The following is a 22,488-nucleotide window of genomic DNA, read 5'->3' on the forward strand; positions in this document are numbered from 1 at the left end:
TGTTGACACTTTGACAGTATTTATACAGCACCTCGACCTGCTTTATATTTTTTTAAATACATGGAAATCTTACTTTTTACAATATGGAACCTTTTTGTTAATGACTCTTATACTTTTGCACGTGTCACATTAAAGCCCGTTTTTTGCTACTAGAAGGCTTTTATTGTGAAACCAATGTGCAGGACGTTAATTGGCAGTACAGTAGCTCAACACTGGAGCTGAAACAACTAATCGATTAGTCGATCAAAACAAAAATACTCAGCAACAATTTTCATAATCAACTCATTGTTATGGTAATTCTTTAAAGCAAACATAGCAAAACCTCACTGGTTCCAGCCTCTCTAGTGTCTACATGTTCTGCTTTTTTTTCACTATTTCATTGACCAAACAAATAATCAATTTATTGAGAAAATAATCAGTAGGTTAAGGTAATAAAGAAAATAATTGCTGGGTACACCCCTACAACACAACACCCTAGGGGTTCTTAATCTCACCTGGACAATCTTTATTTTTATTTATTTTTTTCTTGTGTTACTGTTGTCATTATTTTATTGTGAAAAATGATCGTCAAAGTAGAAGGGACCGAAAGTAATTTGAGGGTGGAAACACTATTTGAATTTATCAAGACAAACAGGTAAACATGGAGGAAATATTGAGTAAATGAATAATTAATGTATAGCTTTGACAGCAAACAGCATCACCAGAAAAACTTGCATGTAATGGCCTGTCTCTAATACATAATATAATATATGAGCATTCACGGTAATTATTATTACGTGACGTGTCATGATATATAATCCATAATGATTGACTCGTGCTTCTCTTCACAGCTGCTGTACGAGCAGTGGGCCAGCTACAGCTTCTTCTACAAGTACCAGCCTATTGGACTCATCAGGTCAGATCAATACTGTAGCAGTGCTCTTGTCACAGCCATCAGGTAAATCACAGACACATTCTCACACCGCGTCGATATCTGCCACGGCTCATGCTCTCCCAGCAGCACTGGCTGCCTACACCAGCCTGCAGGCAGGAGAGAGACTGATCGTAAGCAGATTGGTGCTCCACTGAAACATGATGCTCTCCTCCAGAAACAGTGCAGTGCAGTGCTGAGCTGACTGTGGTCCAGAAAACTGACTGACAATGTGAGCCGAATCTGATGGGGTTTTCTTATCAAACACACTGTGCTCCGGGACCGCAGCACTGATGTTACACGCTACACATATTACAAGCAAGATTCTCATCAAATCATCATGAAATGGTCTTGTTGGCAAGATTGCTGCAGAATGCAGGTTTTTGCAGTTGGTGGAGGATAGGAGAGGCTGATGGGGAAATTATTTAAAACATCCAAAGACAGGAGGAAGTACCTAATCTTGCATTCTGCGATTTACCTCAAAAGCCGGAGCTGGGAATGACATCCTACCCTAGGTTGAATGCGTTCCATTTACAAGTCTGATTTTTTTTATTGTTTCCATTAGCTCTAGCCAGGTTAGCCATTGTTAGCAATATCAGTTGATAACAACACTTTACGTAACAACGTTTTTTGTGCATAGAAACAGCATAGCAACATGTCCACAGATAGAAGTTGGACAGGACTATGTGTACGACTGATTTAGTGAGACACAAATAAGACAGAAGTGCTTATAACTGTATGTTACTACAGCTTTCACTGCTGTTGATGCATGGGGCAGCCATGTTGGATTTTTTGTTTCGGGGTACTTGGTGGTTGTCGAGTTCCGAGCTCAGAAATCAGAGTTCAGGGGCGGTGTGTTTCTGGCTTTGATCTCGGAAAATCCGACTTCCGAATACAAATGGAACGCACTATTATACTGTAGTAATTTACAACAAATCCTCCAAACCATATGACGATATTGGCTGTTTATTCCTACCCTGTAATAAGACCTACAGAAGTGTTTTATAATGCCTAACGGTGGCCGGAGATGCAACCTTATATCTACACCAGAGAACGTAACGTTAACAGTCGCGGTTTTAAACGTGTTGTTATCGTGAAATGCAGTTTGGTTAAGTTTAGGCACAAAACCCACTGGGTTATGTTTAGGCACAAACATTAATTAGTTATGTTTAGAAAAAGATTGTGGTTTGCGTTAAAATCTGTTCTGCACGTGACACAGAACGTGACAAAGTTAAAAAGAACTTGCTGATTAATTTTTTTTTCAAATGTGTGTTTCTTTGACCCATCCACCACCCCGACCTGCCTCCTTACGCTCCTATACTTTGTCAGCTTACTTCCGGCTTTGCTCCCATCATAACTACTACAGCCACTAGAGGCACTGCCACTATAAACATAAACATTTGTTGTAATTCTTGCTTGAAAGAACGACTTATGTGGCCGTTTTTTCAGTGGAGGACAGCTTAATTTAATACTAACAATTACCTGATCTTATCAACCGTGATCTCATTGGTTAATGGTAAGGTGTCAAGTGTGTGATAATACAGTATCATAGTAAATTTGATGTTGTAAATGTATCACCTTTGACCTTTGGTATCTCCTCCTACAGGAAGTATTTTGGGGAGAAGGTTGGACTGTACTTTGCCTGGTTAGGAGTCTACACACAGATGCTGATCCCTGCAGCCATAGTTGGAGTCATTGTGTTCCTCTACGGCTGTGCCACTGTCGACGATAACATACCGAGGTATACACACACAAGCACGCAACCATGCGCGCACGCACGCACGCACGCACGCACGCACGCACACACACACACACACACACACACACAAACACACAGGCTCATGAAACACAGTCAGTACATTTACATGCACAGCAATAATTGTGGTATTGTCGGTTATGCCAGTTCTTCCCTCATACATGAGCGGGGAAGAATGGGGAGAATGACAGGATGTTACAGTAGGTGGCGTTCTGCCAACACACAACGCTTTTTCTTCCGGTTGACTTGATCAAAATTACACAGACCAATAACTAAATTAGTAAAATTGAACAACTTAATGTTTTATTTACACACTCTTGTCACAGCATAGGACAGCACAGTGTTCCCGCCAGATGACTAACAACTTCATGACGTTATCTGTAACCTGCTACTACTGTCGGGTGGAATTAGCAAGCTAACTGTGTTAGCTAGCTAACTAACATTAACGTTAGCCAGGGGCCGCAGCGGTGGCTGCTCGCTCCCTCCACTTTTTTGCGGAGACACAGCGTTGACAGACACCCGGAGATGGAAAGTCAGTTTAGCCATCTCCCGATGTCCGCTGCTGCCTCGGCAAAGAGTGAAACTGATGGGCCGCAGGCTCTTTGCCACCGATGGCCTGTATCGCCATATTTCAGCATTTTAATGTTTTTTCTCATAAATCGATGCTATTGGTCACCCTTTGCGTCTGTCTGTGGGTTTTGGAAATATTTAAACAGTGACAAGGCGTTTTGGAATTTGCCTTTTTTAATTTCACGAAAAGCAACGGTTTTGGACAAGGTTTCCCCCCGAAAGCAATGTCACGTTGGCCGCTATGTGGCCGCTATGTGGCTTGTTGTGCCATGAAAACAACAAAAAACAGTGCTCTATACTAGGGGTGTTGAAATTAATCATTGCATCGATGCATCGCGATGCGGACCTGGACAATTCTGCATTGATGCAGTGACAGACCATCATCGATTATTGCCTGCTGATGTTACTTGTTGATTTCCCGCTCGCTATTTTGTTATTGCCTTTTGTCTGTTGTCTGCTGTTCAGACTCCGCTACATTCAGGAAGTGTCTTTTTTTTAAGAGCAGATACAATAAAAAGGGGAGTTTATATATATCCGACTGCTTGAATTAGTTGGTGAAAACCACGTGTAGCGATAAATAACATTGAGGAGGTGAGGCATCGTGATATTGAATCGATTCAAATCGTTGACAGGATAATGGTAATCGAATCGTGAGACCAGTAATGGTTCACACCCCTACTTTATTCAGACAACATGCAGAAACACAAAGTTGTGACATGTTTTTTTTTTGTACAGTAACCTGAATCTAAACCCTTGTTCAGATCTCTCTCCACATTCATCATTTTGCCGTCTTCCACCCCTTTCAATAACTCATCTCTTCCATCCATCCCTGTTTTGTCAGTATGGAGATTTGTGATCCCAGGCACAACATCACCATGTGTCCGCTGTGTGATCGCGCCTGCAGCTACTGGAAGCTGGTGACGGCGTGTGGTACAGCCCGAGCCAGCCACCTGTTTGATAACCCAGCCACTGTCTTCTTCTCCATTTTCATGGCCCTCTGGGGTAGGGACACATTCACACAAACCGCAACCAAAGAATGTTACAAATACAGGGTAGGGTGTGCAGGTCCGCATTGCAAGAACAGTTCAACTCAATAGACACTATCATTTAATAGGGATGTAACAATACACTCAACTCATGATTCGATACGATTCACGATTTTATACTATTTTCTCAGGAGTATTTTTAACAGAATGAGCTGCAGACAAATGACTTAAACGTAAACCTTTATATATATAAACTGTGCAAAACAACAGATTGTTGGGGGGGCTTGTTGGCCTTTAAGTAATAGGACAGCTGTAGAGAATAACGGGGGGGACGACATGCAGCAAAGGGCTGCGGGTTGGAATCAAACCCGAGCCGCTGCGTCAAGGACTGAGCCTCCACACATCAAAAAAATAAAATAGAAAGAAAATCTCTTCAAATGAATGAGAAGGCGTAGTGCCGTCTGAATTCAAACAAGTGAAATCAAAAGTAGATTACGCCCTAGGACGTTTAAAAAATGCACCTCAACCGGTTGTAATCTTTACGCATTTATATTGATTTTTTTACTGATTCAAGATGCATCGTTATATCCCTATCATTTAAAGGTGTTGTAGGTAGGATTGTGAAGATCCAGGACTTAGCCAAAAAATGTTAACATCGACAACTTCTAGTCCCTCCCCCCTTCTGCTAAAGCCCAAAACGGTCTCCTAAGCCCCTCCCCCCACTATGGAGAATGAATGCGTGTGCATGAGCAGTGATTGACACGCAGTTAGACACTCTCCCCACAGCCCTGATTGGTGCATCTGAACAGGGAGCGGTGGATTTTTGCAAATCACACTACAGGCTGTAGGTGGAGCCAGATGAGCCGGATTTTTTTTTAAATGACCTGCTTCATGTAGTTCTACTGAAACATAGGGTCAGTTTCAGCAAATATGACGGAAAGTTAGTTTAATAAGTCTTACCTACTGCACCTTTAATCCAGGGTTTTTCAACAGGGGGTCCTCAGAGTCAATTCAGGGGGGGCCACCAAACTACTGTTTTAAATCCCCACTGCTTATTGGCCTGTATGTAAGGTAGTCACTAAGGTAGCCATCCACAGATACAGTTAATCCTTAGGATTGTATGTTTAACATTAAAACATGATTTATAAAAGCATGCCAACAATTTTTGAATTTGAATAACTTAGTATTATATGAAAAAATGGTATGTATAAAGGCTTTAGGCTGCCCTACAAATAATGTTAGGCCCAGATTAATAAGAAACTTCCTTTTATACAACATATGTAGTAGGGGGTCCCTGATCCGCCTCTCTTTCAGTTAAGGGGACCCCTGATTTAATCCATTCAGCAGAACACATGTAGGAATCGGCAAAGGTAACTCTGGAATAAACACGGAGCCAACCTTCCTCTGATGTTCTGCCAAACCACTCTGCCATCTGTTAGCAGCAGCAGGGCTGCAGACCAGCGAGGTGTTATGTGTTTAGATGGAGCTAGTGTCTGACAGAGTCACAGCACGCCGGCCATCTGGGTTCACATACTGTAGTCCTGCATTTGTTGCCTTATTGTCCACTAATAACCCAGGAAAAGACCCGCATCAACAGTGGATGTTTCTGATCACAAGTATTGTGTGTGTTTCAAAGCCTGATATTGAGGATTTTTTTTTTTTTTTTGGTAATAACAACTAAGAATATTTTCAATCATATTGTCAATGTAATTGCAAACACCACAGTCATCTAGTGCAGCGTTAAGTGGGTTTAAATAGGTGCAAGCTGATGATAAGTCGCAACCGGTTTCAATCATATTTAACATCAACAAAACAATCTTTTATATTACTAAAACGATGTGATATGTCAGAACCCTACATAGTTGACAGGTCTCTGTAAAGAGGGTATACAAGAAAACATACAAATCACCTTATCAAATGTAAAGCTGTTGATTGCACAGACTTTGCACATGTGTAGGCCTACATAACTTCATTTCCGTCTTATCAAACATTTTAGATACAGGTACCATATGTGCAGAATGATTAAAAGATTTCATGTTCCCACTCCATATTCCTTGTCATTTGGGTAGTAGATACACGTATTAAGCGTGTGTTTGAGCCTGTGTTTAGCTTGATGTGTATGCTTGGTTATATAGCGGTTCTATTCATGGAGCACTGGAAGAGACGACAGATGCGACTCAACTATATCTGGGACCTGACAGGCTTCGGAGAGGAGGAGGAGGTGAGATAACGCTACAAATAACTTTACACCCACACAGTGGTTGAAGAAGTATTCAGTTGTATTGGTACAAAGGATTAACAACTGCACAAGAAAAGATGTGGTTCTTTGAAAAAAAAAAAACAAGTCTAAGGTACCAAAGTCTAATGGTACGTGTCCATTGTCAGCATCATTTCCCCGCTTTCCTTTCCTTTCTATGGGAGCAGCCGTGCAATGCATTCTGGTAGCGTCGAGGGGACTTTGGAGAAGCGGGGGTGTCAAGCTGCCCGCTCCTCATTTGCATAAAGTTGACTGGATCCAACCGGCTCGGCTCCTCTCAAAAGCTTACGAACAATCTTTTAAACTGAACGTTGTCGATCTGAAATGAAGACAGATTCAGCAACTGCATGTCCTATTTCTCGCTAAAAAAGTTTTCAGAAACATGTTTTGGTGAACTATTTTCGTAAAATAAGAGCTTGTGTTCCAAAACGAGCCGCCGTTATGGTCGGTTTTGAAATCCGGGAGCAGACAGACCCACGTGGCGCGTTCGTCCAATCAGCTGCAGCCATCGCGGTTGTAGGAGGGTGGAGACTGTTTTCTTTGCTTGTCAGTGGTCATAAAAGAGATACTGGTGGTACGCCCACTAGCGTGCAATGCTGGGAAGCGGGGCGATCCCTTCGGTGAAAATAACTCACATATGGACACGTACCATAAGGGTAGAAGTTACTATGACTCCTAAGCTCCTTTTTTCGGCAAGCAACATCCAATCACAATTAACTACTGCTCTGATTCTCGCCGTTGACTAGCTTCCTCTCAATAGCAACGGCGGTCGAGGCTCCTGGGTATTATAGTAGTTTTAGCCGTCATTCAAAAATGAATGAACGGATATGCTGGAGAGTCTTGTGTTTTCATGTTCCGTAACATTGAGGATATCCTTTAAAGAAAAATGTTAAATGGGAATATAGGATTGGTGCAAACACTTCTGTAACCAGTCTCTCTTTATCTCCAGCTTCTCCAAATCCCATTTAAAATTTTGCAAACTGTACCATCTATTTGGATAAAAATATTTTCAACTCCTAGTTACAGCTCATATAACAATGCACTTAGCTTAAAATGCAGAAAGTAATAAGGATGACATTGAGGTCAGGATATGCATGTGAAAGTACCTCCTCTGTCTTTTGTGTGCGCTCTGTAATGAGTCAGCCCATAGCAAACGTTTTCCCACACAAACATCACAGCCTCAGACATCAGTGTCTTTTAAAACCATAATGAAATGAAACAGTGCATTACTAACGTCTCTTATGAAAAGATTTTTAGTTTTTATTATTTTTCTGTATTGCTCTAATATGGCGCTTTTCCATTACGTGGTACCTGCTCGCCTCGCCTCGACTCTACTCGCCTTTTTTGGTTTTCCATTACGAAAAAAAGTCCCTGGAGCCTGCTAACAGGTACTTTTTTTAGTACCACCTCCATCGAGGTTCCAAGCGAGCTGAGCCGATACCAAAAGGTGAGGTGAAAGCGACAGATGGGGGTGTCCTGAACAAACCCGCCATTTTTAAATAGTTTAGCCAGCTATGTATTCTTTTTTTGCTGCCTCCAGCTTCATTTGAAACAAAATGTGTCTTCTGGCTGTGGCAACAACAACACACCTTCGACGCTCTGTGCGTGTGTGTGTGTGTGTGTGTGTGTGTGTCGCGTTGGGTCACGGCAGTTTACTGCGGCGCCGCTATGATGACCAGCCAAGCTCGCCTATCGCATGAGGCGGTACTAAATCTGCAATGATAAAAAGGAGGACGGGGCACCGCGGCCGAGCCGAGTAGAGCTGGTACTAGCAGTGGAAAAACGCCAATAGTAACATGGAAGTGCTTTAATCTTCAGAGACAATGATTGCTGACTGACATCTTTTCCCATATGTGTTTTTGTGTGTGTCTTGTATGTCACAGGCGGAGCATAAGGTTAGGATCCAACTTTCCAGCTACAGTTTGCTTTAACTTACCTTTTTTTTCTTTTTGACTTGCTGTATAAGATCCATTCTGCGGCAACTAACGCTAACCCTTTTCTCCCACAAGGTGTCTTAACAATCTGCCAGTCTTTTCACTTGACATGCTGTTCATCTCTTTGCTCCTGTGTTATGTTTTGTCTGTAGCTTCTCTCTTTCTCTCTGAGGGGATGAACATCCTGATGCTGGCCATCCCTGTTAGTGTGGCACCTCAACACAATACTTTTGCTTCTTCTGTTTGTGTCTACTGATGGCAGCAGAGTTGACAGGACAGTTTGTTGACTCATAGCTCTTGTCTTTGTCCACCTCTTTACGCCCCTTTTTTATTTACTTTTATTTCTTTAGATATTTCCCCATAAAACAGACATAAACTGTGCCCTCCATATACATAAGACAGGCAGCACACACAGTCCCAAAGTAAAGTAAAATGCCTTTAAATAAAAGAAGTGGGCAAAACATGTCCTTTTTAAACATTGTGAAAGGAACAAAAATGGGCTGCCCTGGTGGGTCAATTAATTTTGAGCATGTTCTATGCCAGTGGCATAATATCATTTATATAATAGGTATAATTATTTCAGCCCTTGGTGACTGAAGTTTCTAATAGTGTTGAGTTGGGCCAATGACAGAAGTGGCTATTAAAGGGGACCCTTCTCTCCACCCACAAGAAACTCATAAACGTTGGACCAATTGCACCACCTATTGTATTGACCCATAGGAGCCCCACATAGTTTAAACAGTTCCAGTCCACGTTCTCTCAGCTAACTTTAGCACTTATTGGGGCCCAAATGGACATGTTGGCTGGGAAGACAGTGGTATGTCCAACCCATATGTATATATCTCAAATAGACAGTGGCTCTGAAAGATATAACACAACAACGTTTCACAGAACACGACATTTCACAAAACCCAACAAAAATACAATGACATTTCACAGAACACAACAGCAAAAGTAAGAAACACAATGGCATTTGGTGAGACTCTGAGTCGTGTTTTTGAGTTTTGTCTTTTGCTGTTGTTGTTTTGTGAAAAGTCTTGTTCAGTGAAATGTCGTGTTTTGTGAAATGTTGTTGTGTTTTGTGAAATGTTGTTGTGTTTTGTCCTTCAGGGCCACCGTACAAATACCTGAGAACCAAAATTCACACAACCTTGAACAGGGCCAATATAGATCAGATATGCAGGTTAGCTGGTTCTGATTGCCCCTTCATGTTGAATCAGTGTAACAAGTACACTCTTTTGAATTGTAAAAAAAAGTTCAAGCTGAACTAAAAAGTATTTTTATACTACCAGAGGTGCAATGAGTATGCAATTTGAAAGGTGTTGATTGTAGTGATGAAAGCACAGAGCATGATCCTGGCTCTGCAGTTAGTCTCAGCTCTACTTCCAGCTCAATGTTTCGCTCAAACAAATATCACATGAAATAATACAATTTATTGTGAATTTTTACTTTAAGTAGTCAGAGTCTTGAAGTCAAGATTGTTGTTTGCTCTTTGTCTATGCTGCTTTTTGTGTCTGTCTTCACTCTGTCTGTCCATCTGTACATTAGCTTGACACGTAGACCTTCAGGCCAAAAGTGACCATCTAACTCTCAGCTTTGTGTTCTAATAATACAGTTTCCTCTTTATTCGCAGCACTTCTTCATTCCTCTTGGCTAACTTCAGGCTGTATTACTATGACTGTGATATGGGTACACAAACACTCACTTCTGACTGCATATTACATGGATTTAGAGTGTTAATCATATATTCCTTACCATGAAAGGATTATTCGACAACAGTGCAAATTTGACACGCCACACCAAGGAGCTTTGTGTATCAGATGGAACACACCTGAGTCTTTTCTTTTCACTTTCTACTTCTACTCCGCTACATTTCAGAGAGAAATATTGTACATTTTACTTCATTCATCTGACAGCTTTAGTTACTAGTTACTTTACACATTACGATTTTTGCACACAAAACACAATTTGATTTTTTATTATAAATGAAACTATCCAACAATATAACGGCCTACAAGTCCAGCTGAAATGATTAGACCATTAAACACACAACTGTTTGGATCCTTTACACTTTCTAAAATGGGAGTACTTTTACTTTTAATACTTTAAGTACATTTTCCTGATGATACTTACATACTTTTACTTAAGTAACATTTTCAATGCAGGACTTTTACCTGTAACGGAGTATTTTTTTACAGTGTGGTGTTAGTACTTTTACTTAGATCTGAATACTTCTTCCACCACTGGATAGATATCAGTCTATGTGTGTCCACTACAGCAGAACGTAGCTGTTAGCTTAGCTGTTAGCTTAGCGGTTAGCCTTGATATCTCAAAGCTTGGGCCAACATATCAGCAATCAAAACTGAAACTGCACCATAGTTTGAGTAACATGAGTTAAAGTTGACTCTGGGTATTGTCGTGCTATTCAAACATAAAAATCTAGTTTTATTTTATTTTATATCCTCCGCTTAATCCTTTCACGGTGGGTCGATGCACTTCTCTTTTTATTTTCTTGCACAGAACGCTGTATTTCATGCAAAAAAGGCTGTCCATTTCATTTATGTCTCCATTCTGAAATTCCAATACTGATCTTTTCTACAGTTTATGGCCGTGTACACTTACTGCTTACACACATCCGCTATCACGAATCAGTAAGTGTAACATCCAAACGTATTACTCTTCCAGGACCACAACCGAGCCGAGTACGAGTTCCGGGTCATGCGAAAGACAATAAGAAAGGAGCATCCAACCCCGAAGGTAAAACCCATTTCCCGATATATTATTTGTGTGTTTAAAGCATAACTGCACAGTCAGATGAGTCGTCTTAAAAAGCAGTAAATGTCTGTTTCAGTAGTCATCAGGGTCAGGGCATCAAGGCTCTGGGTTGCCCTGCCTGAGAGAATTAGGCTTCTTTATGACAGTCTTTCATGACAGTAGGGGTGCACGATTGAGAAAATGTCACGATTCAATTTTTAGGCTCAACATTCGATTCAAAATCGATTCTCGATTAAAAAACGATTCACAGTATGTAAATGTAGTTAATTTTCCCATGTGATTGCAGTAGGCATACAATTTAAAGGTATTTATTTTTTTAAATAAAAAAATATGAATACATTTTTGGAATTCTATGAATCGATTTTGAATTGGTAGAGCTTGAATCGCGATACGAATGTGAATCGATGTTTTTGCACACCCCTACATGACAGGCTTTTATGTTTTATGTATCCGAGATTTTAGGAAAACATGGTAGTATAAAGAATGTTTTATTCTTGATCCTGGAGCAACCCTGTCACCCCCCCCATTTCCATTCATTTTGTGTATTTTTTATGGCTATCAAACGATTAATTCTTTTTAATTGCGATTAATCGCTGAAGTTCTATAGTTAATCGCGATTAATCGCATATTTTATCACATGATTAGAATTCTATTACTTTGCATTTCAGAACAGTTTTTAAGTACATATTAACAATCAAAAGCAATTTTTACCAGTGTATCTTGATTGGGAATCAAATGAATGCAAAGAAAGTTACTTTATGCACTTGATTTTAAGATTTGTAATTATTTATTTACTGTAAACAAAAGAAAAATGTGTGAATCTGTCATTATTGCACAATTCCTCCAAGTACCTAACTAAAAAACTAAAAATCCCTATCCTTACTAGAGTCAGTGACCATTTCACGAACTGCCGTGACACTGGGCTGGTCCTCCTGACAAGGTTCAGAGTACAGCATGTTCTTTTTGATTATTCTTATAAGCCTTTATACTTTGGTCTTGTACCAAGGTCAGGTTTTCCTGACCTAATTCTCAGTAGGCTTGAATGTGACATGATAGCTAAGGGCAGAATTAGCTGTGCTCTGCTGCAGCCAGTGTGTGTGCTTGTGTGCTTGTGTGCTTGTGTGCTTGTGTGCGTGTGCGTGTGTGTGTGTGTGTGTGTGTGTGTGTGTGTGTGTGTGTGTGGTGCGTGCTCATCTGCGTGCCCACGGCATTAAGAGCTGCTGCTGACAGAAAGACATGACACATAGTCATGACACACAGTCCACACGGTCCAAACAGCTACAGATGCAGTTAATGTTTCAGACATGTTGTGTACTTTATGTCCTTTACACAACTGTGTGTGTGTGTGTGTGTGTGTGTGTGTGTGTGTGTGTGTGTGCGTGTGTGTATGTGTGTTTTAGAGAGAGGAAAGTGAGAAGGCGAAGGTGAAGCTGACGTGTACAGACAGACTGCCAGCTTACCTGACTACTGTGGTGACGATGGTCTTCATGGTGAGTCTTCCTGCAGCGCTACTTCCACTTTAAATTTTCTCTCTTTCAAATGGGACATACTAAGAAAAAGTCACTTTTTCAGTGCTCGTGCACATACATGTGGGTATCTGGAGTGCCTACCAATCCACAAACTGTGAAATAAGACAAACCAGTCCACTTTTGTGGGCTGCCAGAAAACATGGGATTCAACAAGCCATTCAGATTTGGCCTCCCTTACTATGTCAAATACAGGCTCATTAGAATAAGCCGCCCCCCATCTGAACAACCTTTGCATAATTTTCTCCCAAGCCGATCAGAGTAGACTGGGCTTAAAGAGACAGATGCTAAAATTGAGTGTTTCAGACAGAGGGTGAATATCAATCAATCAATATATTTGTCATGTCAAATCTCATAAATTACAATTTCACTGAAATGTAATCCTTTCAGCTCCTTCAATTTATGCACCGCTCGAGCAGTCGAGTCAAGGACTCAGGAATAAAAGCTTTTGTTAAGTCTCTAAAATAGTATAAAAGTATCTTAATGTGTAACATAGGCTTCACACACGTCTTTTAAAGCCAGGCCGTTGCCTCGGATGCCCAGCCTAACGGCGCTACTGCCAGCCGCCCACTGCGTGTCCAACTTGAAATACATGACACACACATTCGCAGACCATAGGAACAGCCAAAGAGAGAGAGAGAGAGAGAGAAGTAGAGGGACAACTTCTAACCAAAACTGAATCTGAACCAAGCCAAAAATGTTACATAACAAATTGGTCCAAAAGTGGCCCAAACCCAGATGTATCAGGGCTCGTTAGGGTTTTGCATAGCAGGAAGCTATAGACAGAATCACTGTGACGTCGCGCTAACACAAAAATCATTTCCGGGCAAACTACTAACAGTGGATTTGAATTGCGGAGATGTGTGTATGAAATCAGCAGACTTGTTTATTTCTGTCGTCATATTCAGTAACATTTAAAGATAAATAGTTAAACGCGGAGGTCCGACCTGTCTGACCTCTCCGTTGTACTTGTTTTCTGTGTAGCTTTTCTAACATTACGATCAGCAACATCACCGTAGGCAGTAAAAACAGGTTTCATTATTATTTTCATTGTATAACTGGAACAGCGGTTAACATGTGTGACGTGGTGTCTACTTAACATCCTGAACTCTGGCTCTCTCTACTCGACTTCAACTTTCAATGTGTCACCTGCAGTGACTCTTTACATATGTTATGTATATATATATATATATATTGTGTCTTTTACATTTATTGTTGTTTTCTTTTTCTTTTTTTATTTGTGCATGTAAAATAAAATAAAAAGAAGAAATATACAATAACATAATACAATGCAAAGATGGGATTAAAAAAAACAACCTGAGGGTTTATAAATGGAACCCACCTAACACTGAAATCAAAGACAGCAATACATGCTTGGCACACATTTGCAAATGAACATAAATATTTTTAAAATATTTAAAGGAAAGAAAAAATATTTAAGGGAAATAAGAAAAAAATCCAGACAAGGTGTACCACAGATAGAAAACAAAAAAATAATAATATTACACTAACAAATCTACACTGCTATTTTTTTTTAATCATAAATGAAGAGTTCATTTCCTTTCAATATGTTTATGTTTATCCACCAAGGAAAATTCCTTATAAGTTTTACTTACTTGGCAATAAATCCTTTTCTGATTCAGATCTTCTTCTTCACCTTAATTGTTTTGTCAACAATTGTCAGATTGGGTGTTCTCCTCCTCCCCCTCCTCCCCCCTTTTTAGATCCTGGTGACGTTTGCCATAGTCTTCGGGGTCATCCTGTACCGGATTAGCATTAAAGCAGCCCTGCACATGAGCACCTACTCTGCCCAGTCCAACATCAGAGCCACTGTCAAAGGCACGGCCGCCGTCATCAACCTCGTTGTCATCATCATCTTAGATGAAGTCTACGCCGCCATCGCCCGCTGGCTCACCGCACTGGGTGAGGCACATTTCACTGTTAATCCCCTTAAAGGCATGGTTGACCCTCAATCCAAATATTGGTTTTTGACTACAGCAAAGATATTCTTATGACAAGCAAAAGTGTTTGTGGGAAAATATTAAAAGACAAAGCTTATATCTTTTGGGGGGGTGGCAGTAGCTAGGGTTGGGAACCGGAGGGTCGCCGGTTCAAGTCCCCATACGGACCAAAGTACGGAGTGTGGATTGGTAGCTGGAAAGATGGCAGTTCACCCCTTGGGCACTGCCAAAGTGCTCTTGAGCAAGGCACCGTACCCCCGGCCCCCTTGTTACTTTTAAAGGAAGAAATAATAAGCGTGCTTTGACACCTACAGCCGAATGCCACGTACTTGCCTTTATAAATCCACTGCAGTGAAATTGTAATAGAAACTGTAGAAGTTTGACAGTTGCAACAGCATTTTAAAATAGTGGTGCCACTGGATGTGTGTGTGTGTGTGTGTGTGTGTGTGTGTGTGTGTGTGTGACGTCTCTTTTTCAGAGGTTCCAAAGACGGACAAGAGCTTCGAAGACCGCCTCATCTTCAAAACCTTTATCTTGAAGTTTGTCAATGCATTCACACCCATCGTCTACTTGGCCTTTTTCAGGGGCAGGTAAAACAAAAACTTCTCACTGCTGGCTTTTTGTACATTTTGATTAAATCCTTTAAATCACTCTACTGTTGGTCATTAGTTTTAAAAAATACTTGCATCTGTTGCGGCTCTCACCTGCCATTTGGTAGACACTTTTATCGAAAACACTGTACCATGAGTGTGTTTGGACTGTGTACGTGATCATGCTGTAAACTACCTGCTTTCCTCATCTCACGTACAACATGGGATGGTTGTGTTTGGTTTCGCAGGCTTGTTGGGCGGCCTGGAAACTACTTGTATGTTGTTGGATCGTACCGAATGGAAGAGGTAATTCTCACTAAACACTGTGCCATAAAGGTCACGGCTGTTGTTATCTCATATTTTTATATGTCAATAAATTCCAGGAAAAGACTAACTGCGTTAGTCCGTGTCTCAAAAGTTTCCCACTCACCGTCCTACCCTGTCTGTGGCCTCACGCCAACTGGTTTCTACTGCAGACTACTGTGAAAATAAATACACCACCATATAATACTGCAGTTTTTAACCAAATGAAACTCAAAGAGGAGAAAATAGTGCAATTTTTTGGGACTATTTTCAGCAGCGGATTAACCCACATTTGGTGCTCTAGTGCAGTGGCTCCCAGTCTGTTTTAACACAAAGGACCCCTAAACTGAAACTGATTTTGAAAGACTGAAAGATTTTGCCCCAGGTCCTGTTCGATAGGATTTTTTTTTTTTTTTAAATGTATGAAACCCATGACCAGAATAGTCATACATTCTGTTATCATGTTACTTACTGTATGGATGGAATTATGGTGAACCCCTAGAACCTCCTAAAGGACCCCATTTTGGGAACCACTGCTGTACTGAGTATTTGTTGCAGCAGGATGGTGTGTGTGTGTGGGATTAAGTCAAAATAAAGTACAGTGTGTGTGTGTCCATGGTGATGGAGGAACATGTCAGCCAGAGCAGCAGTGTGGCTCACTGATGTGTTTTTAATAGTTTCTGGACAACAATGGAGCTCTATAACACAGAGGACGAAGAAATAGCAGGCTTTGATACACACACACAACACTTGGCAGTAGATACAGTACATTCACTGTTGGTTTGGGTCTGCAGAGGAGATTTGTTGGCAATAACGAAAACTAAGTATCACCAGACCTATCCTTTAAAGCTGAACATGTTTCTCTCTCCCACACAGATCATTCAGTGCAACGTGACATCATGACTTCACGTAAACATACACGCCACTTTCACTTTACATGCCGTGTTATCTGTACGCATTTTGAGCTATCCGCGTGTATATCTACGCCGTATACAGCAGACGGGTTGCAGACCGATCTCAATAAGTGGCGTATATATGACATACCAATTCGTATGCCATTTTGGTGTGTTATAAAGACACATAATCACTTTTCGGACGGTTGGGTTTAGGAAAACAATAACGGGGTTGGGTTAAGGAAAAGAAGAACGGGGTTGGGTTAAGAAAAAGAAGAAAGCGACGGTTGAGTTTAGGAAACGTGACACGCGGGACACAATCCCGGGTCTCCTGGGTGAAAGTCCTGTGTTGTTTGACCCATCCACCACCCAAACCAACCTCCCTGTGCGGATTTTTGGGCTTTCATACTAATCACTACGGCGCAAATTGACACACAATCGCAAGGTAATGTAAGTCAATGGAGGCCAAACGGCGTTGATAAACACACTAAAAGGCGATTATGCTTCTTGATAACACGCCAAAATGGCATACAAATTGGCGTGTCATACATACGCCACTTATTGAGATTAGTCTGTTCAGTGGTTGAACTGATCAGATGTATTTGACCGTATGAATGTTTGCACTTTTTGGAGATCGGATCCAACCATTCACACGGAGTAACTCATTGTACATAGACGTCGACTTTTTAATTTTGTTTTGCATTTTCATACATTTTAATTTGTAAGAGCACATACCGCGAGGGCCTTTTTTATTTTCAAACATGGATATTAAAGAAGGATCTTTTAATTTGGTAGTACACATGCTGGAGTGATGCGTTTTACGTCACCGCTGAGACAGGAAACGACAGCGTTCAGCTTTGGAGACATACAAGATTATTACCTCTACAAACAGTCCATGCTTTTTTTTTTTTTTTAATCATCCGTGTTCTCCTTGATTTGAAGGGATAAACGCTACTAGCAGCTGTGTGGAGGAGGGGTGGGGGTGGTGTATCATGTGGATGCTCCGACATTGTTGTTGTAATTATTTAGAATTCCTCATGGGGGAGACAGAAACTACGCACTATATCTTTAAATAAAGTGTGGTCTTTTTCTGACCGCACTTTCCCCTTCCCACCGTCGACTCTTTAAACTCCTCCATCCATCCATCCCTCCCTGCCTCCCTCCCTACTTCCCCACTACCTACTTCCCTCCATGCTCTTCTGCCTCATTTTGGTCTTTACTTTCTTACGCTTGTTCACACACTCTCTCTCTCTCTCTCTCTCTCTCTCTCTCTCTCTCTCTCTCTCTCTCGCTCTTTCTCCAGTGTGCCCATGCAGGCTGCCTCATGGAGCTGTGCATCCAGCTGTGCATCACTATGCTGGGCAAGCAGCTCATCCAGAACAACCTGTTTGAGATTGGCATACCGTGAGTGCAGAACATACACTTCCCATAACGCTAACACACAGAACATAAGCTGAACCGCAGCATGGATCATAATACGTGGGTTCAGCAAGCCAGAGAACAAATTACGCACACCCACTAAGTTGCACTTGTACCCAAGATGAATCATTTAAATGCCTGTCTGGTTTTCAGACACACTTACCTGGGAACTAGACAACACAACACCTTGCTGAACTCTGTCAGCCTGCAATTTTATCTGTCTTCCTTACTGCTTACAGTAGTCCATAATGGAAATTTGTAAGTTTGTTGTACTCTATGTACCATTCAGCACAGTTCTAAATTGTGTCACAGATGTAGTTCACAGTCCAAGCAGGGTGCAAAAGTAACGTTTTTGTCCACCAGCCAAATGGCCAGTAAATGTTCAACTTTCACCAGCCATTCAACAGATTACCATTGTTTTTTGGCTGGTGATTGAATCAAATCTACCAGCCACATACTGTACATTACCAGCATTTGGCTAGTGGTAGATGGTGCTAATTTTGCACCCTGAGTCCGACAATGAAACATATCCAAATGAATGTATCACCAATGCACCACCAATCATTCAGATGGCATGTATGACTGAGATGAGGACGGATCGAAGCATTTAAAGGATATCAAACGTAGCACCCCGAATTGACTTTAAAGCAAATGTATAAATGAATTGTACTGTATTGAGATATACAGAGAGGTGTTGCTCAAACCTTTAGAGGGGCTCAGCCTCTAATGAGAATGTGACACGGATACAGTGTTTTTAGTCAGCGACCGAGCTGCCTCTAAAGTATCGAGTATCGAAAAATGCTTTAACATTCAATACCCAATTTCAATACCTAAGGAGTAAATTTCATTCAGCATCAGCGAGCCAATAAGCATGCAGCATGCTTCTACCAAGATCTAATAATGTTTAATTGGCTGTCTAATGTTACACGTCATACAGACACACAGTGTAATACACTCATGTAATAAGAGCTGAAAAAGAAATGAAAAGATTAGAGCCGTAACGTTATAATTTTCTTTATATTATGGTATTGTTACCTGTATCGAACATTTTTGAACGATACACAGCTGTAGTTGTATCAGACTGCATTAGTGTCAGCTGGACCGAGGTCTTTCAGAGGGATCTTTACCAGTAATATGTTCGTTTATGTTAAACGTCCAATAAAGATAAGGCTTCAGTAAGTCTTAGTGTAATGTAATTTCCCTAATCGGCTGTTGGTATGTTCAGGAAGCTGAAGAAGCTGCTCCGGAGGAGGAAGTCTGACTTGGACTCAAAGCAAGAGGAGGAGCTGAACAGGTCTCTGTATCGCCACGAGAAAGATCACATCCTGGGTCCCTTTGTCGGCCTCAGCCCTGAGTACATGGAGATGAGTGAGTCTACGCTACATGCACACTGCTGCTCTCTTTGGCTTGTCTTTGGTCTGTACAGGTCATTGAACGTCATTTAGACTTTTGGCTTTAGTTATTTTATCGCCTGCCTGAACATGTATAACAACTACGACTGTCCTCAGCAGCAGTTTGGAGTTAATCTTTTGCCCCCAAAACATATTCATTGGATTTTTCTCTTTAACCTGTTAAAATCCACCTCTTTTGCTTGATTTTCATCTTTTTCTCGTTCAGGCCAAAATGCATGTATGAGGCTTCATTTGAAACCTAAATTCTAGTACAGAACGAACATGAATTGAACCCCCCTCCAAACACCGTAATACAACATTCTCGGCCCAAATAATGAATTTCACAACAATTAATATATTCATGGGCGCCTGGGTAGCTCACCTGGTGGAGCGCGTGCTCATGTAGAGAAGTTTGGTCCTTGGCGCGGCGGCCGCAGGTTCGGCTCCGACCTGCGGCCCTTTGCTGTATGTCGTGCCACCTCTTTTTCCCCTTTCAAGTCTAAGCTGTCCTGTCAGAAATAAAGGCCTTTGCAAATCGCACTATAGGTTGTAGGTGGTGCCAGAGGAGCCAGATTACCTGCTTCATGTAGTTCTACTCGAACATAGGATCAGTTTCAGCAAATATGACAGAAAGTTAGTTTTATAAGTTTTACCTGCATCTTTAAAGCTGGACTCATCAATATCTTTATATTTACAATGGATCAAATGTGAAAGGCGTCGCTCATAGTGACAAACCTAACGTGCAAACTGTGAAAGCCAAACCCAGGTTAGTTGCAAAACATAATGAAGCCCAACAATGTAGGCAGCTGAAGAATCCATACATTAAACAACAACGATCAAATGCTGTAGGACCTCGCAACACAAACGTCCCTGAAAGTAATTAAAAGATAAAAGATTACCAAAAAAATCGGTTTCATTTCATAAGAAATCTCCATCAGTGCCAGAGGGTATAACAAATTCAAGATCACTCTCTCTCTCTGCAGTACCTAATTAATTTCTTGATTGCCTCTCCAAGGCAGAGCCTGAACAACCTCATTAGCCCATAAAACCATATCATTATGATAAGCATAGAAATATCTGGCTGATGGGGATTTCTCATCATAATCCTATACACAACTCCAAATGAATGCTAATGTTGCTCTGTGTTAGCTGGATGCCTAAATAAGCAACTGTTTGTTAACAGCTTTAATCAGTGAATATAGTCAGATGTTGTATTCTAAGTTTGTTCTGCCGCTCCCGAGTGACAAAATAATAATGAACGCAGCTTTCATTTAAATGAGATTTCAGCCTCTGCTGCAACCGAGCTCCAATCTGCAAATCTCATCAGTCGAGCTCTAAAGGTCGCTACTCCATCCATCTGTTCCAACAGAACAGCTTTAAAGATACTCAGCTGAACATGTACACATGAAGAAAAAACACTTACAAACACGCCTTCATTCCCACTGCCATAAAGGCATGACCCACACACCCAACTATGCAACTTTGCACACACATACTGTAATTTTTACCCTGTGTAAATTATTTGTATAAGCTATTGCTATTTACTGTCCGAGCTTGTTTTTGCACTGTATGTTGGGGCCACATCTAAGACGATTTTCTGTCATGACAGACAATAACGTTTTTTTTTTTATCTGAATCGAGCAGTTTAGCAGGTTATTTGTATGCAGTGGCAATGGAGCATTCGTGCAGCTTTTTGGCCCCACCACATTTCACCCAAACTTGGTCGATCACAGTGAGCCCACAATCAGTTTCTCTTCTCTCTTTCTCTTGAGGCAAAATACATGTGTCCAAAAACTTCTGCTAATTTCTTCTGTCATCTGTGTCTTCAGTCATCCAGTTTGGGATGGTGACTCTATTCGTGGCCTCCTTCCCTCTGGCTCCGCTCTTCGCTCTGCTGAACAACATCATCGAGATTCGCCTGGATGCCAAGAAGTTTGTTATGGAGCTGCGCAGGCCGATTGCAGCCAAAGCCAAAGACATCGGTAGGTGTCCGCCACCCCAACTGAAATAATATTTTGGCTACATCGCCTTCATTGGGGTGAAAAATCCAAAAGAAAAGCCTGTGCAAGAAGGAGAAGAGAGATGCGATCGGTTTTGATATCTTCACCTCACTCTGTCCTTTAACTGAAGGTGCTGACATGAGGAGAAACCATCTTTAAATGTACCAAACATCCAGTATATTTTACATAATTACTAATACATACATACTACAAATAAGCTTTATTTGTATAACACTTTTCAAAACAAATTGAAAAAGGACTTCACAAAAAACAGTCATTAATGAAGCAAAAATGATTGGTACAATACAAAGAAGTCATAAGTGACAGGGAACATAAAGACAAATCAGCAAGAAATGCAAGTTTATAAAAATAATAGTTTTTAGTAGAGATTTAAAGGAAGTCACTGAAGTACAAAGACATATTTCTACAGGAAGGCTGTTTACACAGTTTAGGGGCCCTGGCAGGAAATGCACAATCTTCTGTAGTTTTAGATTGGGGTTTTGTTGGTTTTGTTGCAAGATCTGAGGTAGGCAAGGCAAGGCAGCTTTATTTAGCATATTTCAGCAACAAGGCAATTCAAAGTGCTTCACATAAAACATGAAAGAGCGGTTAAACACGATGAAAAACATTCTAAAATAGAATAAGACATCTATGAAATCCAAGAATAAAACGGCCAGCATTGGGCTCTGGGTTAGCTCAGTTAGTAGAGCCCTCGCCCATATATAGAGGTTCATTCTTTGACGCAGAGGCTCAGGGTTCTGAATCCAACAATTTCCTGCATGTCTTCCCGCTCTCTCTCCCCTTTCATGTCTAAGCTGTCCTAATGATTAAAGGTGGCATGCCAGGTGGCATGCCAAAAAGAAAAAAATAATAATTATAATGACAGCATCAAACAGAAAAGTCTTCAGCCTTGATTTAAAAGAGTTGCAGCAAACCTGGAAGTTTGTTCCAGATGTGTGATGCATAAAAACTGAACGCTGCTTCTCCCTGTTTAGTTCTGGTTCTGACTCAGACGACCTGAGATGAGAGCTCTGGATGGTTTACACATGTATACTAACATGGAGTGTGCACGTACGAAATCGGTCTCAGAACCAAATAGAAATGGATTAAAACCACAACTAACTGTACGTTCCTACAACTCGACACACAGTTCAGGCTTTCCACCTCTGCGCTTGTGCCATCTAGTGGTTGCTGGCAGTCACTGACCCTACTGTATA

General features: G+C 41.1%; 1 protein-coding gene across 3 annotated transcripts in view; it reads left to right on the forward strand.

Moving 5' to 3' along the window:
* Positions 1-22,488, forward strand: part of ano1a (anoctamin 1, calcium activated chloride channel a) — an 80,124-nt gene that overhangs the window by 47,861 nt on the left and 9,775 nt on the right. For 2 of the 3 annotated variants that reach the window (XM_078251586.1, XM_078251731.1), the window contains 13 exons: positions 831-895; positions 2,517-2,651; positions 4,078-4,238; positions 6,358-6,443; positions 8,363-8,374; positions 11,099-11,170; positions 12,589-12,678; positions 14,439-14,637; positions 15,154-15,265; positions 15,514-15,571; positions 17,765-17,865; positions 19,106-19,248; positions 21,101-21,253. In XM_078251586.1, coding sequence (XP_078107712.1) covers positions 831-895; positions 2,517-2,651; positions 4,078-4,238; positions 6,358-6,443; positions 8,363-8,374; positions 11,099-11,170; positions 12,589-12,678; positions 14,439-14,637; positions 15,154-15,265; positions 15,514-15,571; positions 17,765-17,865; positions 19,106-19,248; positions 21,101-21,253 — 1,387 coding nt within the window. The remainder of the gene's footprint in view (positions 1-830; positions 896-2,516; positions 2,652-4,077; positions 4,239-6,357; positions 6,444-8,362; positions 8,375-11,098; positions 11,171-12,588; positions 12,679-14,438; positions 14,638-15,153; positions 15,266-15,513; positions 15,572-17,764; positions 17,866-19,105; positions 19,249-21,100; positions 21,254-22,488) is intronic. The other variant, XM_078251670.1, reaches the window with a different exon arrangement.

Source organism: Sander vitreus, chromosome 1 (genome assembly GCF_031162955.1).
Source record: "Sander vitreus isolate 19-12246 chromosome 1, sanVit1, whole genome shotgun sequence".
Taxonomy (NCBI): domain Eukaryota; kingdom Metazoa; phylum Chordata; class Actinopteri; order Perciformes; family Percidae; genus Sander; species Sander vitreus.